Raw genomic sequence first — 18,284 nt, forward strand, 5'->3', positions numbered from 1 at the left:
AGACAAAGTTACTTGCATTCATTAGTCCTTAGAATATGTGTGACAGAATTAAGCTAAAGAGAGAAAGCACATTTTTCTAGAGGTATAGAATTAAAAATAATCACCACAGGTGGTTTCCTGGGACCCGGGGTTCTCCATCCGGCTCTGCTATCTTCTCTGTGTGGTTAACCCAGCATACTTTTGATAGAGTATTTTTATAAAATCATCTGTTCTAATCTAAGCGTTTATCATTATATGTAAAAGCTTTCTTGATGAGAATATTGTAGATGGTGCGTGGTTTTGACGTTAGCATTTTATTTGGATGACTGATCTTGCAGATGTGAAATGTTAATGAATTATTCATAAGACTGCTTTCCTCTGAAATTTTAGTTTGGCTCTTCGTGTTAGTTATTAAACGCTTTGTTGTTGTTGTTGTTTTTTCTCTTTGTCAAATTTGGTGAAGAAGAGAGCGTGTTCCCTCTGACGGAGCCGGCCCCTCCACCTTTCCTTGGAACCCTTCTGTGAGGGCTTCCCTCAGCCCGCTCGCTCGCCAGGCCGACTGTGACTCCGGCATGGAGCAGCCGCTGATAAGGGACAGCGTGGGGCACGGGCCTGCTGTACGGTCTCAGCAGGTCAGGAGTGGGGAAAAAACTTAGGCTGTGGCAACTTTGTCTACCAGTGTGAACAACCAGCATTTTTATTGCATTTGAGAATGCTCTCATGTCAGTAAATGATCACTGACTACACAACATTTTTTTTTTTATTGTCTGTATCCACAGACATGGAATGATGGAATTACAGTTGATGTCAAGGAATGAGATTCTTTTATGCCTTATCAAAACAAAACAAAACAAAACAGTCCTCGTTAGTGGCAGCACATACACAAAGAGCAGCACGCTCACAACCCAGACCGCACCAGCTCCACCCAGGCGCCTGGGTGGCAGGGGCTGCTGCATCGAGTTACAGTGGACCCACGAGACGCCCTTAGAACTGTCCAATTGCTTCGCAGGATAAGAAAGTGAAACCGAGTTGCAAAACACTTCCAGACTGTCCGGAGGGTATGGCATTGACCAGAAGGTACCAGAAAGATTCAAAGTCATAAGCAGAGTCTGCTTTACGCGCTTGGAGACTGAGAGCTCAGCTAGAATGTAGAAAGGAGGAGACTTCTCAATTCGATTTTGTGTGTAGTTAAAAAATAAGAGTTAGTGATTTACATTACATTTTGGTTCGATTATTTTGTTTATCTTTTAAACCAAGGCTTGCTTTATTATGGCTGACGGGAGGGATGCTGGGAATGTCAAGTCAACTGTCTTCTGATGTGGGGAGGGCACTGGCAGCTAGGTCCATGTACGTTAAGTCTTGATGGTTCACCATTTGCTGGCGCAATATGGCAACCTAAGCCTTTTCACCTGGACAGACCCTAGGAACAAGGGCAGGTCTTCATCACGACTGTGTGAGTCTGACACATGGGCCAACCTCCCTCATGTTTGCTTGAGTTTTACTAAGAAAGGAAAGAAAAAGTAACAAATTGTCTACACCTTGGGACCTTGTAAATTTGTTTTTATACAAAAAGTTCAATATTTTCAACACTTCCCATTATTAACCACTACTTTACTGATAAAACTTTGAAAGTGTGACCCTGGAATTTCATCATGCAAAAATATTGACTGCAGCAGGAGAGAACATTTCTTTTAAACAACTTTTTTTTTTTTTCTCATTTCAAACTTAGGAACTTCTTTTAAGATAGTCAAGAAGGCAGTGGCAGGATCAACACAAGGAACAGGAATGTATCAAAAACAGATTCACACACACACTCACTCATACACACACACACACACTCACTCATACACACACACAGACACACACTCACTCATACACACTCATACACACACACACACACACACACACACCCCACCCCATGAACCTGTACAAAATGTTCCAATTAATGAGAATAGGAAACAAATTATGTCAACTATGTTACAATTACAATTTAAAAGCAAAAACAAAACAAAACAAAAACAACAACAAAAAACTCCCCAACCCCCCCCAAAAAAACTGTTCTGGAGTTTCTTCTTTCCTCCCACATGTCAACATGTCATCCAATGTTCATAAATCAAGGGTAATGAAATAAAATACAGGTGCAGCATTGGCTGCAAATCTATTACATACAGTAGATTTTTCCCCCCAAAGACACTGTGGTTTTCTTTTCTTTAAAAGTATCATTAATAAAATGCAGTTGCACAAAAAGCAAAGATGTTTTGACAAACAAATGTATGCATTTATTCCTTTTTAGGAACAATACCTAAAAAATAAAATTAGAAAAAAAAAAAAAAAGAAAGAAAGAAAAGAGCTGCCCTCGGCCCTCCCCCACAAAAGACAAAGATTCACACAGACAGATCGAGATATATGTACAACCGCATCAACCCCATTCTAAAGAAGCGACCAGAATCCCCCCCAAGGGACAGAATCAGAATTGTAAAAATCAGAGTGAAGATGGCTTGCTGTAAAGCCTGAGAACTTTTCTTTTTTTTTTTTTTTTGAGTTGGTTCTTCTGCAAGGCTGTGACACCTGCAAAGATATGTAAAATCTAATTTTTCTTTTTTCTTTATTTTTTTTGCTACAGTCTTTAGACTAAGCATGCAAGACATACAACTAAGTGCAACTGAGTGAAATGTATATTTTTAAATGTTTTCATCATTCCCTAAAGGTTTGAACTGAGGTATGCGTACTAACGGTTCTCATGCTGTTATCTTTACTCATGTCTAGCTACACATGCTGAGAAGGAACTAATCTACCAGATTTTTATCCTCTTTTGAATATCTAACCAGCAACCACTCAGTTTAGAAGCACAGGCCCCCTTCCCATGACCCTGCCTGGCTACTGCCTGCATATCATGAAGCTGCCTGGAAAAGTGGGGGGTGGGGGGTGGGGCATGAGTAAGCACAGACCGCCCCTCTACAGAAAGCAGAGTAAAGCTTCAGAAGTAATTGCCAAAGACTTTCTAGTCTAAGCTTATGAGTGGATGGGAATGTTACCTTTCTCTGTGGAAATGAAAAATGCTGACCAAATCATAATCTGAAAAAGGAAAAACAACAAAAAGCAGGAAGAAACTAGAGGATATATGCCAAGATCAAACAAAATCAATGCAGCGATCACAGCACAGCCCTTAAACAGAAGTGGCATACGAGTGTTGTAAAAAAATCTCTTTATTCTAGAAGTGGCCTGGTGCAGTCAGACACTTTTCTGTTCTCTCTGAATTCATCCTAAGTGTCTCCTTGATTTCTACACTAATTTTCAGTATCATACATTCATTTCTTTTGCTTTGAGATGGTACCCCAATCTTTCCATAGGAGCTATAATACTGTTTTCCTGTTTGTTTTTCTCTGCAGTAGCCCCGTATTTTCTCCTTTTAGGAGTTAGTTTTGGTCTCTGTACAGGTACAGGAAAGAAAAAGGAAAAAAAAAATAGAAAAAAGTAAAAAACTTTGGTTCCATTGCCTACTTAGTCTGCTAAATGAATGCTGTTGGGGGAGGGGGGGCAGATTATCTCCCTTAGGCTGGCAAACAGCCTGGACCTCATCATTTGCCTCTGAACCCTTCTGCCTCCTTTGATCAACAATAAGAGGATATTTGGCTTCATCAGATAAAGCATAAAAGAAAATAATTTACCTTTGCATAATATCTTTGGTAATTTTAGAAATAAAAGGTACAAAGTATATAAATTAAGCTCCAAAAGGCTCTCAAACTAAACCCAACCAAAAGCTACAGCCCTAGATAAATAAATGCCAGGGAAGTGGGTGTAGATGGAAGTGTGGGGGGGTTTGAAGGGCTGAGGGTATACTGACCTAGAGCCATAGCGTTCTGAGGGCCCTGGTCCCAGGAGCCTCCGTCTGTCTACTGGGGTCATCTGCTAAGTCTGTGCTCCTGGGATGGGTGGTGTGATCCTATCCCAGCGCAGACTGAACTGCAGGACTGACTTTGCACACTGGAAACCGGAACATCAGCATCTGCCCAGCTCAGTCCTCATTCTCTCCCGTCACAAGTTCAATGTGAAGTCTCATTTGCATTAAAACAGACAACGCCGCTGCCGCTGCCGCCACCACCACCAAGCAGGTCTGAACTGATGGACGAACTCAGTGCTGTCCCCATGCTGAGTAAAGTTAGTTAGGGCAGCTGGCTTTTTGGTCATCTTGCAAACAAAGCAACCCATGCTGGTAAGGACCTCACAGAGTCTGCGGTCCTGGCCACTTCATGATACAGGGGAGCGCCTGCCATGGCCGTCATACCAGTCTAATTATGAATGATTGTTTACTCTTTTCAGGGTCTCTCTTGACTGTGTTTCCTGATGCTGAGAGAATGTGGTGGCAGTTACTCACAATGGTGGGCACTATGAAAATAAAAGGAAAATCTCAAGCATTCCCATCCCCGTCCCCCCAATACTGCTTTTGTGAAAGGAATCTGCTATGTTCCTAGAATGTGTGCGTGTGTTTCTCTCTCTTGTTCTGTCCTTCACTCTCTTTCTGGCAGGACATCATGTCCCTGTGAGAGGACCTTCAGGTGTAAGGTGCAGCCTTTGGGATTTTTTTTTTTTTTTTTTTGGAAAAAAGACCAAAACGGAATGTTTTGTTTTGTTTTTTGAAACTTGAGAGAAACATGGTGATGTCTATAGGAAAATGGAATGAGTGCCAGAAAACTACAGACGAGAAATGACATTCAGCTTTGTATAATAAAAACACCTATTAACATTCATCACAAGGTACAGAAAACGTGAAGCCTCCAAAGAGGCCGTGGGCCCAAATGGAGGCCTGAGGTCAGAACTTAAAATGGTATAGAAGAAGCAAAAAAAAAAAAAAAAAAAAAAGCAATACATTAAAAAGTTTGGGATAATTATTTTTAACCCCTCCCCCCAATAAACACACAAAGGCCTTCCCCATCCCAACTGGAAGCAAAAAACAAAAACAAAAACAAAAAACAAACAAACAAAAAAAAACCAAAGTGAGTAAAGGCAGTGATATCAACATGCAGTGCTGTGCAAACAGGTCGTCCACTGGAACCTTGAATTCGGGCGAAGGCTTGGTCTGCGGCACAGGTGCGCGAGCTCAGTCGGGTGTCCTCGGTGTCGGCCTTGGCAGGACAAAACTGCAGTTCAAAGTCTGCTGCTAAAAGTGAATCCGTTTATCGAATTTACAACACTGATGTTGACTCAAAGAGGAAAATCCCAAGTACCAAACAGGTCCGTCCAATGCACAGAGTACAAATCCCTTTTGTCAACAAAAAGTAGAAAAATCAAAAATACTCCCAAATGGGATTCTTGATGGCACTAAAGTTAACACATTTCAGAGTTGTCAAAATGTAGCGAAAATCCTCCAGACTGTACAACAAGCGGAGAACGCTTTCACTGCTAACTTTTGACGTGGTTTGTTTTTATTTGATTTGTTTTGTTTTGCTTTTTTTTTCCCCCAATCTTCGGTCTCGGGGGTCGGCCCGCCCAGAGGTTCACTCCATGTCCTCATTTACTGGTTCATCTTCGTAATCTCTGTCATGGTCGAAATCTGGACTGTGGTTGGCTGTTGTCACTAAGGACAGAGGCCCTTCAGCTTCTTCAGGGTCGAGGGGTTCCTCTTTGACGTGTACGGGATGCCTACAGAGAGAGGAACAGACTTAGAGGGGCATCCAGATTGACGCACAACCGGGGTTGGAGCGACCTAGAAGACACGTGCCACAGCGACAATATCCAGTAGAGGCAGAGTAACCCTGGCCATGGGTTTTCCAAATACGGTGGGAAACTTGCTATGACATAATGTCTGTTGTCCAGTTCCAGGGGTCTAGGGCGCACATGTGAACAAGGGTTTCTGTACTGCTCAGTGTAATAGCATTGGTGCACAAAGAATATCCTTTGGACATTTCTGTTTTAGAAAGTATTCTGTACAGAAATCATTTCTCCTGCTTTTCAGGACACATGATTTTACCCAAGGACCTTGTGACAGAGCAGTGTATGGAGCTCAGACTCTGCATTTCTAAGAGTTTCCAGGGCATGGCGCTGGTCCCAGGACCATACTTTTGCGTACCAAATAAACAGGCCCCATAGCGACATCCTGGGTGGATGAATGCCACCCTGCAAATAATTATGTGAAATGGGAATCTGTAATAGAGCAGTGGTTCATGGGGACCACTGAGCACAGGAGGCTGGCCAGGCTAATCATGGCTTGCTGTGTGTTCTGCTCGGCTAGTTAACATGCAGAACCTGTGAAAGAACCCTCCAGAGGACGACCCCAAGCGAGGGTCTATCATTAATCAACTTCAAGCAAACACAGCAAAGAGACACCATGATACATGCTTGAAGCTCCAAATTAATGCATATTTTTACAAACTGTCAATAAGGCAAGAAAAGCCCTGCCAGGAAACACAAACGGAGAGGAAAAGGCTTGCTCAACACAACAATATGATAAGAGAGCAGAGCCCCGATCAGAATAATAACGCTGTCAGCTGTAAACAAGGCAAAACATGAGGCCCGGCTGGTAGCCGCCACCCGGACACTCTAGCTACCTTGAGAGCTGCCAACTTTCTCATTATGGACTGGGGCTCGGTTCATCTGAAGGGGGCTGGCATGATCACACAAAACCACTCTGATAACAACTGTGAAAAGCTGTTCGTAAATCATATTTACAACTGATCTTTTACAAATACAAATGACTTTCTGTTGCAGGGGGGCTTTTGATATGTAAAAGAACCATTCAAGTTAAAATGTGCCCATCTCTGAGACCGGCTGCAAGTGGGAGGGACTTATAATGGACATTATTAAGTATTAGTAATAAGAGGTGGTACTGGGGATGGCTGACTTCCTAAATAATTGATGCTGTATGAAGCCCCAAAGGCCCCTGGAACCATTTAAAAACAAACAGGCCTGCCCTGGGAGACAGGAACCTTCAAAATCAACTGACACTAAAATTAGCATGGCACAGAGGGAGCTGAGGGGCTAGATGTCAGATAAATAGCTTTGAACAATGATACCCATATTCTTAAAACCCACTTGCCCAACAAACCACAGTCCCACGGTATATTTTCTATGTGGGTCTCCAGCCACTTCAATTTTTTAATAGTTGTGCTCATCTTTGTTTCTGAAATAAGGCCTAGGCCTGGCTCTCTGGTTTGCAGAGTTCCTGAATGAGAAATAGTCACTTCAAGAGAAACATCAAACCTTTCAAAGAGGGCTGTGTCCTTCCATGCTTGGGGGGGCACCATGTCACCGAACACGTCACATGCCTGTGTGGTCAGCCCAGATCATGGTTAGTCCTAGCCTCTCCCTTCCCTTTGGGGAGCACATTGCACATTATTACATACTTTAGCCACAGCAGGAATTATTGTCTCTCTTTTTTGTATTTTGTTGGCTTTTTCGTGACAGTTCTTCTGGTTCTGTGTGGTTCTGTCTGTTGGTCAGTCAGCCAACCCCCCCCCCCCCCCCCCCCCCGGGCACTCTGTATTGGCCTTCTTTCCCCTCCGCGTCTGCATAGGACAGTGAGCCACTGGTAGCCATTAATCTTTCCCCTGCTGTTGATTTACCTCCTTGGGATAAATGTCTAAGAATGGAATTGTTGGAGCAGAGGCCAAAGCATCTTTATGGCTGTCCTGATTTATTGGGATATTAATTTGCAGAGGGGTGCTATCAAGTGAGACTCAATGTCAGTGTCCCAAGTGTTACTCTGAGAAAATAGTTCCTGGTCTCACAGGTGTGCGGTACAGCCCCAGCTCCCCTGACCCACACCCCCTGCATTGCTGATCACAGTGGACGTTTGTTTCTGATTTCACTATAGGGGGAACTGTGACTTCACAGTCACCGCATTGCCACTGCCTACGTGGGTTTAGTAATGTCCAGCAACAGGAATTTGCCCTTTAGAAACCATTTTTTAAAACTAGTTACTGAGGCTCAACTGCTATTTTGCAGAGTAACACTTTGCTGCGTGCATTTTTAAAAGCTATCATACTTAGTACTGAATCTCTGGTTCACAAGGTGCAGTCTGATGATACTGCACAAAGCCTTGGAGGTAAGGATGGGAAGCCCTGGGAAAAAAACCAGACTCATCTTAACATGACGTTCTTACTTTATGACTGTAAATCATCGTTTTCTAGATGCAGCCCCTAACAATAAGAGCCGCAAATGGAAGGCTCCCACAAATCAGAGTTCCTAACACCAGAGACTCTTGTGTTCTCCCCAACATTCAGTGAGTGTTTACCTCACCCAAACACGGGAAATGATGTTGACATAAGCTAAGTGGTTTATCCTAGTGCTTAGCATAGAATGGATGGCCAACAAATCCCACCAACTAGATCTCCTGTGTGGCGACCTGGAAACCTACCTACACCAGGTATGACCCTAAGGCCTCTTCCGCTTTCCCCGTAGGATTCAGACTGCTAAAGGCTTCCCTCCCACTGGGTACATCCACAGTGTGCCCTCTACAGAACAGGGCTGCACAACGGATGCCCCTCTTCAGCCTCCCCCTACCAGGCCTACTATTTCCAAAAGGGCTCCCAATGGCTAATGGAGCAAAACACGATCTCTCTGTTCCCCTTACATCTGAGTAATCCTTTTCAACAGCCATTCTGGGAACACTTGGGTTTTTAACTATAGCCAACGAGTGTTTAAAGGCATTGTGTCCCTGTTCAGGGTGCACACCCAGCACAAAGCCTTTGGTCCGGTGGCTCTTTAGCTCCACAATGAAAGTACACTGTCCCCAAACCATCATTATGTGACTACCTTCTACCTTTTTTTTTTTTGTTTTTTTAAGTGAAAGGCAACACTTTGTGGTTTGTGTCACAGCAAAGTGAAGAGCAGAGAGCTGTACTACAGTGCTGCCCACGTGCTAGGCCGGCGTCCTAACAGCGTCTTGTGAGCCTTGTTGTAAAGTTTATGGCTTGATTTATTCCAATAGACTAGAACAGTTAAAAAACAATTTGCATCCTAGCAGGGTAATGCACACTGGACAAGAATGCAATCTCTGTCATTACAGAACTCAGTTAATGGAAGCGCGGGGTCAGCAAGACTAACTGGCTGTGACACCGAGCAGCACAGTGAGGCTGCTGTCGGCACAGGGCAGCACCACAGGGCACGTGGCGGCAACCTGACGTGCGAGCGTCACGTTTTGATAGCGCTGTGCAGGGGCTCTTTTTTTTCTTTCCTCCTTTCATGCAGTTGAAGCCTTTGCTTTGTTACACATTAGGATGACTGCTGTAAAATATATGGTTTCTTTTGGTACGTCTACAGTGCATGCAATCTTGTTAAGCAAATGAACTTCTATCATGGACAGGCCTGTCTCCACGGACCTTTCTTTTCTTTTCTTTTTAAATCTACTTTTTTTTTCTACTAATAGGAAGTAACATGGATTACACGTTGGAGTTTGAACAGACTGTGAGAAGGTAGTGTGCCCTCCACTCGGTAACTTCTGATACTCTTGCTCAATGGTATGTCTTGGAGCGGCTTATATGCCTGCTTAGTGTTGCTCTAAACGTCTCGAATATTGAAATAAAATGTCCAACGACGACGGTGAATATCCGGAAGGTAACAGAAGAGTCAAAAACACCAGCTTGCTTTAGGGAAGATGAAATCTGGTGTCAACAGCGGGAAGAACACACTCTCTCCTAAAACGCCAGCGTGTCATCGGGCCTAGACTATGCCGACAAATTCACAGCTACCACTCTCGCCTCTAAAGACCCCTGTTAAAGCACCCGGGGCACGGGATTCAAACGCCAGAAAGCAAAATTTCAGATCTGCCCATTACGCTGGCAGATACCATTCCCCCCCCCCCCCCTTGTCACTGGAAGCCAGTTCATTCCGTCCCTCCTTGTTAAAGGTCACATTTCCCGTTCCCATCCCTCAAATTTCCTAAAATAAGATGTCGGTCAGTAATCCAGAAAGAATGTGCAGACAAGTGGCCTATTCTTGGAGCGGGCAGCCCTGGAAACACTGAACCGGTTTAGTCCCTTCAAGTGTGGGCCATGGTTTTGGAGAAACTCTCTTTGGAAAAGGGAGGCTGCCATTAGCAGCCCGGGTCTCTGCACACCCAAGCATCTGGCATCACAGGGGTTCTTCTCTGTTGCTGGACCCTTCCTAGGAACTACGGCAGAGGCAGTCATTTTCAACCTTCACCCACCACCAAGTGGCACCCCAACCTGCTGGCCTTTGGCCGAGGCTTGTGTGGTCTTGGTGTCATTCACATGCAGCCCAGGCAACCACGGCCCATTGCTTCGTTCAGTTATATGTGCGCTCATTATCCTGCCGTCTGCTGCTGTAATGCTCCTATTAATTTTCCTTTTGATATTTTAAGAGCAATCTATAAATCATGCCGCCTTTCATTTGTGCCATCATTAATGCTTGGTAATAATGCTGCGGTGCCGAGCTCAAGTGGTTAAACTTAGCGCACAACCAAGTAAACAAGCGTCTTTTTCCTCGCTAGGTTCGGCTGGCCCGGAAGTTGAACACACCATGGAGCTTTCTCAAAGAGGTGTGTACTGATTTTAGGAGAAAAATCACAGTGTGACTTAAATAAGGGTCTGAGACACAAAGTGAAGGAAACTTCTCATTCTCTTGCTGCGTGCACTCACAGTGGACGGAGCCAATTGCTTTTACGAGAGAGTTACGCTAACTAGTCCTTTTTCGGCACTAACAAGCGACACTAGGCTCTTAAGAAATCAGAAATGAGGGAAGGGCCAGGGAAGAGCTTGCGGGAGCATCTAGCAGGGAGGCTGGGGTCAGGCGACGCGGGGCTTGGGGAGACAGTACTCACACAGCTTGCAGAGGGGATCTGCCCGGACTACTGTCACTCTCGTGACTGTTGGCATGCTCCATGGTCCCGTTCAGCTCCTCCCGGATGGCACTGGCCAGGTTGCCCAGAGTGGGGTTGCCCATGGAAGCGGTAGTGTACAGAGGTATACTATTCTCAGCCATGGAAGCCTGCATCGGGCAAAAGAAACCAAAGGAAATGGGAGAAGGAGCAAGACAAGAAGGCTCTGTTAGCAAGGAGTGGTGTGTCCGACAGCCGTTGGTTCAAGTTCACTGGATCACGGCTGACAATTTCCAGGAGTGGTAGGATTTTGCTTCAGGAGCCGTGGGCTTCATTTGGATAAGCTATCTGGGCACCGAAGAGTCCACGGGTGAAGTCACCTGCTGGGTCCTGCCTTGTGGAGTCGTATGGTTTAGACAAAAGTATCTAATATGAAGTGTATATCCAATGTCTTTTTTTTTTTAAGAAGAACTGAATATTTCTAGATCATAGTGAAATATAATGGAATTTTCATTTCTTTATCCATTTTGATGACTCCACTATTGGATATCCAAGATTTGATCAGATTATATGGCCACATGGCTCAAATTTATGAGAACTTCCATAAACACCCATAGGAAAGGAAGAGATTATAGAACTGGAATCCATTTTTTCTCTCCTATCATTCCTGTTTTAATGATTTCTGAACCTGCTTAGTGAAGGCTGACATAACCACATGAAGGTAACACCACATCCCTCAGCCTCAGACCAATCATGGAGGACTTTGGGAGTGAAGAAGACTCTCTAGCAAAAAGAAAGACTAAATCTTATTCCCTTTACAACTAAGTATATCGATATTAAAGGTGACAAAGTCATTCCAAATGAGTGTCAGCACAAAAAAAAAGTATAGAAAGGACTACCACCTCTCCAAAAAAGTCCACCCCCGCCCCCAAACTAAAGTCTGGTAGACTACTGTTCTTTCCTGTCATACCAAATGTAACTACAATGCCACCCTGTCTGCAATGTGGACAGTTGTCAAAAAACAAAACAAAACAAAACAAAACAAAAAACCCCACTGGACTGAAGGAGCCCCATTTGTTTCCCCTGGGTAGGAAGTGTGCCCCCGTGACTTTTCCTTTTATTATTCAGGAGGACAGGCTTGGGAAAAGAGGCAGCTGTAATTAGATGAAGATTTATCAAAATTGTCTTCTCGCAGACTACACTATGCCTGGTTTTCCATTCTAATGAGAGAAAGTACGATCACGAGACAATCTGGCACAGTGGCTTCAGTTGGCCCACCATGTGAGAGCCCTAACTATTCTAGAAAAGCTGGCACCAGAGAGAAGGTAGGAGCCAGGAACAAAGGGAGACCAGGAGCGGAGCTGGCCTGCAGCGAGTCTGCCTGTGAGTCGGTTGCGCTCTTGCTCCCCGGATATAACCCGGTACCTCCCTCTTTCCCCAGCGGAATTACCTGCTCCCTTTTGGAAAGTAAAGGGAGGAGGGTAGTTTCTTATGACTTCTTCTGTGGTTCACCAGATAATCAGTTGGTATCCAGCACTTTCTGGATGCATCTTTTATAACTGCAATAAACCATTTCTACTCTTTCTGGGCAGAACAGTTGGCAGAGTAACATCACTGCCAGCTGCAGCTGGGCTGCCACCTCAGCTGCCTTATGGGAGACCACACAGCGGCCACACTTCCCTGCCATGGCAGTTCTGCCTCGCCTGTCAACTGACTAACAGGCGGCCCTCTCACTGCAAGTACCCTGTGGGATCTGCTCTCACTGGACAACGTTGCATGGTCAGGATGGGAATGAAGCTGGGGCCATTGCTACCTTGATATTTTATTGGATTCTGAAGCCCTAAACTGAGAAGTGAAAACCATGGAAACAGATACAGTCTGTTAAGATGAGTATCCGTTTACTCTTCTTTATTCGCAAAGTATTATGGGTGAAAGCAACTTCTGATTGACAAAGGATTGTGGATCACAGGAAGAGGCCCAGCAGCTGCAGTGACGAAAGTCACCCAGTGGCAAGACCTTGTCTTGGTCCCTTAACTCTCAGACACAATGTAAGCACAGAGTCTTGTTCCTTTAAACAAAACCCTAGCCACTGGGCTACAGTAAGATCCTGGGGCCTGGCCCACCACTATGCCTCTTGAATAGTGCTTTGCGGAGTGAAGAAGGATCAGAGCAATCCATAAATTATCACCTTCTAACAGGTCCTTCCTGTAGCTGATGCTCTTAGGAGTAGATGTATCACAATGTTTATAATGGACTTAATTATATAAATGATCCTGGGCACAGTGTGTGGCTTCATATCAAACCGGCACCTCTGCCAGAAACACAAAGGTTTTTAAGTGATGGCACACGAGTCCGTAAGTACCACGGCTTCGGGAACGTTAACTGCTCTGCGTTCCCCGGGGAAAAGGCAGTCTATAAATATGAAGCTTTACGGTTACCCGTAGTTACTTCAGTTTTTCAGAGCATAATGCAATCTGTCCCGAGCCCCATGTTTTATTTCTGTAGTGGATTCTGCTGTCCTATTTTATAAATTGTATATCATGCCGTTATGTCGCTCTAGTAATTTTTTTTTAAGGATATTGTTGCACTGTTATTTTTACTCGCCTTGAAAAATGGAAGTGGGCGATAATGGAAAGGAAGGCCTGCTGGTGGGCTCTTTATTTAATGTGCATGGCAGGAAGCTGTCTTGTATGACTGGCTGTCTACTCATGGGGAATCCAAATTCAAGAGGAGGAGCAGAGGAGACACGCCTTAAAGTGTTCCTGGAAAGCTGCAGGACAGTTTCGGGTGAGCAGGGGAAACAGGGAAGTGTGTAGAGGGTACAAAAACAAAGGTCTCGGAGATGAAGTGTGAACACGTCTGTAACGATAAGGCACGCTAATTGAAATTAGTCACACAGTTAAGGGAATCCAAAGGACGAGGATCCTTATTTTTTTTTTTTCCTTTTCCGCCTCATGAATGTAAAATGTGCTTATAATTTTAATATCATTCCAGATAGAGCCGCCTTTAAATTCATACTTCACAAGACTCCAGGGAAAATAAGTTACTAATGCATGGTATTTACAGAGGCAGCGGGTAAGCGGGCTTTCATTTACTCTTCTAAAGTTACTACGTAAACTACGAGTAATTAAGAGAAACGCAGAAAGTAGTTTCTCCTAGTAAATTTAGTGCAGGCTAGAAAGAAATAAATAGAATCACTGAGATGCTCAGTTCAGTGGGCCTGCCTTGAACTGTGTTGGGGCACATTATCCACGAAGAGCCTTAGGGTGCTGCGGGTGAGCTGGGAAGACAGGCCTGTGGCATGCAGAATATGGGCTCAGTCAATATTTGTTTAGCAAGTGGTGAGAATCAGGCTGCTGTCAATGCCTCCTCCTCCCTCATCCAGTTCCCATAATGCCACGTGTTCCAAGCCTTTTCCCACTGGCATCCCTTTTGGGGCATTTGTTTCTCTATTTCTGCCTTCACTGAGGCTTTTCTGAAGGACCGTAACATTTCCAAGACATCACAGAATCCAACGACCGATTTTGGGGTGCTACACTATTCACACTGAACAGTGTTCGGAGTGTGCGATAAATGAGGTTTGTCTGTAGCCTATGTGATAGGAAGGTTGCAAGATTCTTTTGGGCATGTCTTCCTAAACAGACACAATGACTACAAGGATCCTGGCTACCTCTGAGCTCTTAAGGGAGATCTGAGTATGGCATTAGGTATTTAGGTATTTGAAAGGTGTTTTAGGTATTTAAAAGAAGTGATACCAGCTACTATTAATTTTAGAAATAACTTGGTGGTGTGGCAACTGTGAGGAACAAGAAACTTAAGACTGGCTAGACACACAGATTTTCCCTCCCGTCACTCCCACCTAGGGCACACACCTTCTAGGACCCTCACTGAGGTACTATCGGACTTACTTGTCAGTAGGAAACAAACATTCTGTGTAAGGTTTGCCTGAACAACTGGTTGGAAACATCTACTTTCCTTCAGCTTTCTGCTGTTGAAACAGTTGACTTACACAAGAGGAAACAAACCCAGACCCCACTCCCACAGAAAGAAAAGGTGTTGAAATGGACTTTAATAAAGCCTCGCTTTCTCTTTAAACCTGTGAACAATGGAAGGTCATGTGACATGGTGGCCTATCATCCAGCACATTAATAGCTGTGCTAGAGTAATTACACTTGTGGTATTTTTGCCTCAAGTGAAATTCTGAAATAAGAGGATGGAAATTATGATACTGCTGATAAATATTAATAAGTGAACTTTTAATTTTTTTTTTTGCCACAATATTCAAAATGCTGAGCATCCTGCTAATGCTGAAGCAGTCCAATGTGTTTGCCTCCGGGGAGAACGAGGCTTTGTGCACTTAAGAAAAAAGTTTAACGGAATTAAAATTTAATATCTAATTAGAGCGAGGCTAATATATTTTGAAATGAGTGGGGGAGCCCCGCGCCTGTGCTGCGGATTGGGGATGGCCGTTAATCTTACCTGGAGAGCTGCATTGAGGGGGGTGCAGTAGGCGTGGCTGCTCTGCATGTTTTTAATAAGGGAAGGGTTACTGCGTAAGAAAGAGACAGAAAACGCCAAGTTAAACACAATCCACCCAGGGGGCCTCGCTAAGTTCTGTTTTTAAGTTTGCTGGCAGCCTTTCCACGTTGGAAACTCTTTTCCCCTCCCAGTCACCAAACCGAAGGGAAGTTCAAGCCTATCTGTTTCTCGGGGTTGGTCTGGGTGAAGACCTCTGGGGATGAACCTGGCTGTCCACCCTGGAGAAGCTGTCTGAGATTATAACACATGGGCATTTCCCTCGGAGGCCAGTCTGCAAAGGGTCGGTTGCTGCCCAGACTCCAGCAGGAAGGGGAGAGCCTGGCACAAGGGCAGGCTGCCTGGGACTGCACGAGGAGCCTCTGCTCAGAGGCTTCACTCTTAGCTGAACTTGACCCTGACCACTGGAGGAACGGTACCACTATTCCTACTTTGTAAAACAGGAGTTCCTGCACAGCCCAGTCTGGGAAATCACAGTCTAATTTGGTGTTGTTTCTGTTGACTAGGTAAAAGAAGCCAAGATACCTTTTTTTTTTTTTTTTTTTTTTTTTAAAGAAAAATATCCCTTCTCTAGTTAAAATAAAAAAAACACTACAAAATTACACTGGACATACTGAGGGGAAGTGTGGCTTCCAGTAGGTAATGACATTCATTTATCAACAGACTTTGAGGGGAATGACATTATCAATCTTTTCCCTGTGCTTAGGACAATTTGGTTTTCGGTTTTGGAGACAGAGTCTCTTGACAAAGTCCAGGTGGGTGGAGGAATGTGCAGCCCTCCTGCCTCAGCCTCCGGGGGTGGTGGGGTGTGGAGGGGCTGTCATTACAGGCACACCCTTATGCCTAGCTTGCCAGGTACATTTCTAGTTGTTCATAATTACTATGACGTCAGTGTTCACATAGGAAAAAAAAATATCCCACCAGCTATATACTGTAACCATCATTTCCTTTCACTTGCAGGGATTGTGGGTAACACAGGCAACATCTAGCTTTGAGGGCCCCCGTAAGCTGCTGAATCGAAATACAGTCAATCATTGGCATTAAAGACAATTTTTTTTTTTTTTTTTTTTTTTAAAGCACTGTTCTAGGCACTGGCGTTCCAAAGAGAAACGAGCGAGGTCCATGGTCAGATCGACACCGTTTAAAAGTCTCTGTTGCAGAAAGCTGTGGCACTGCTCTGGGGTGAAATGTCATACCACATGGGATGAGTCAACCATGCAAAGCCAAAGCAACAGCAGAAACAAAAGAACAAAGCAAGTAAAGGCTCTTACTGTGCGCCAAGCTCGTCAGAGTTTTCACCGGGGCAGTATTTGCGAGGACGGCCTCGTTGAATATGGCGGCCACGTCTAAACTCTTCATCCTCAACTGTCCAAAAGGACCCACACTCATCCTCTACTCTGATAAAGCACTTATGCAGTGAGAGGTTGGTGCGAATGGCACCCTGGGATAGGAGCAGCAGCGAAGGGGATGGAGTGGTAACAGAGGGAGGCGGGGGTGGGGGCGGGCGGGCGGGCGGGCGGGACAGACATCCAATACAGGGGACAGGGAAAAGAAAATAAAATGCAATAAGCATAAGCAAATGGCTTGTGAGGGTTAATATGCATCGCCGCCTAAAAGCTACTAGCATGGGATGTAACAGAGACCAGCAAGCAGGGGCAGGGGGACCGGTGGGCACACGAGACAGGAGGGATGAAATGCTCTTTCGTTTCCCTTAACTGAGACGACAACGTGAAAACCAGTTCTTTGGTCTGACGCCGCCTAGCAGCCTCTACAGTACGCTTGTTAGCACAATCCGAGCTGGGCTAAGAAGTTCAAACATGGCGGACGTACCCGCTGATCTTTTGTGGCCTCCGTTTTTGGAACTCTACTTCATCCACTGTCCATACTGCCCCTTTAACGTTCTCTACTCGCACAAAACACTTGTGAAGACTAAGATTATGACGCACTGCATTCTGCAGCAAGTATAAAAGAGAGAACATTGACATGTTTTTTTCTATAAGAAAAGACTCAAAAAAAAACAAAAAAACAAAACAAAAAAACCCACAGCAGTACATTCAGCCCCCACCCCCAATCTGTAAAATCATCGCCCAGAGCTGTAGCCACCACCCACTCTCCCCTCCCCCTCCCCGTGGAAGACCTTCTTTCGAGTGTCTTTTCTGAGGAAAAAAAAACCCAAATTATGAATGAATGGTACTCTGGCATTGAAGCCTAATTTCTGGTACCATGTGACCAGAAGATATATTGGTAAATATGCATGCAAGCCCCAACGGTGTCAAAATCAGGAGCTGTATAAAGTATAAAAACTATTCTTTACAGACACATCTATGTGGGATTCATAGAAGGGTATTTATTTTTAAATCATGAAAAGTGAACACTCTTCAATACACAGCAACACCTGGCTTAGAAACCATGCCTAGGCTTTATTAAGGAGAGTTCTAAACAGGATTTTACCACTGAGAGTACCACCACTGTGTGCAGCCAGGACGATTAGGGGTAACCTCAGCACAAGGGATCAGTCTCGACCATCAAACCTAAGCCTTACCTTCCAGAGTGTGTATGAACATGGGTAATTACTCACAGGAACCATTTTAAGTAATTGAGCAAATGCCAAGAACATTCAAGTAGGACTCTCAATGGCAAAATGATGATGTTTTTGCAGTTGGGTTTCTACATTTAAAAGTCATTGTTGGCCCTTGCTAAGTGGGATCCTTCACATCTAACAGAAAGGATGTTCTCAATTCAAGTGTGAAGAGCTTTCCAAGACTCCTGTTTCCAGGAAAATCCACAACCCTGACGAGATAACCAAACTGGATACACTTCAGTCCTGCCTGGCTGACTTCCTGATCCAGACTGCATGATGGACTTGTATCAGTTTTTCTCTTAGAGAATAAGTGGCTCCGTGCGGGCAGAGGAAGCTGACACATCTATTGAGCTTTGGGCACCTTATACAGAAGCCCTCGTTTAATCCCGGCATTGCTATTGTTCAGACAAGCTA

General features: G+C 44.5%; 1 protein-coding gene across 7 annotated transcripts in view; it reads right to left on the minus strand.

Annotated features, from left to right (window-relative positions):
• Nucleotides 1–652: 652 nt before the first annotated feature.
• The window catches only part of Foxp1 (forkhead box P1), a 395,763-nt gene continuing 378,131 nt past the window's right edge, over nucleotides 653–18,284 (minus strand). For 6 of the 7 annotated variants that reach the window (XM_037204353.1, XM_037204351.1, XM_037204352.1 and 3 more), the window contains 4 exons: nucleotides 17,120–17,241; nucleotides 15,233–15,302; nucleotides 10,757–10,923; nucleotides 653–5,619 (listed from right to left, as the gene is read on the minus strand). In XM_037204353.1, coding sequence (XP_037060248.1) covers nucleotides 5,475–5,619; nucleotides 10,757–10,923; nucleotides 15,233–15,302; nucleotides 17,120–17,241 — 504 coding nt within the window. In that variant the 3' untranslated portion in view covers nucleotides 653–5,474. Of the gene's footprint in view, nucleotides 5,620–10,756; nucleotides 10,924–15,232; nucleotides 15,303–16,560; nucleotides 16,731–17,119; nucleotides 17,242–18,284 lie in introns of all 7 variants that reach the window. The other variant, XM_037204354.1, reaches the window with a different exon arrangement.

The sequence above is a fragment of the Peromyscus leucopus genome, chromosome 3 (assembly GCF_004664715.2).
Source record: "Peromyscus leucopus breed LL Stock chromosome 3, UCI_PerLeu_2.1, whole genome shotgun sequence".
Lineage (NCBI taxonomy): Eukaryota > Metazoa > Chordata > Mammalia > Rodentia > Cricetidae > Peromyscus > Peromyscus leucopus.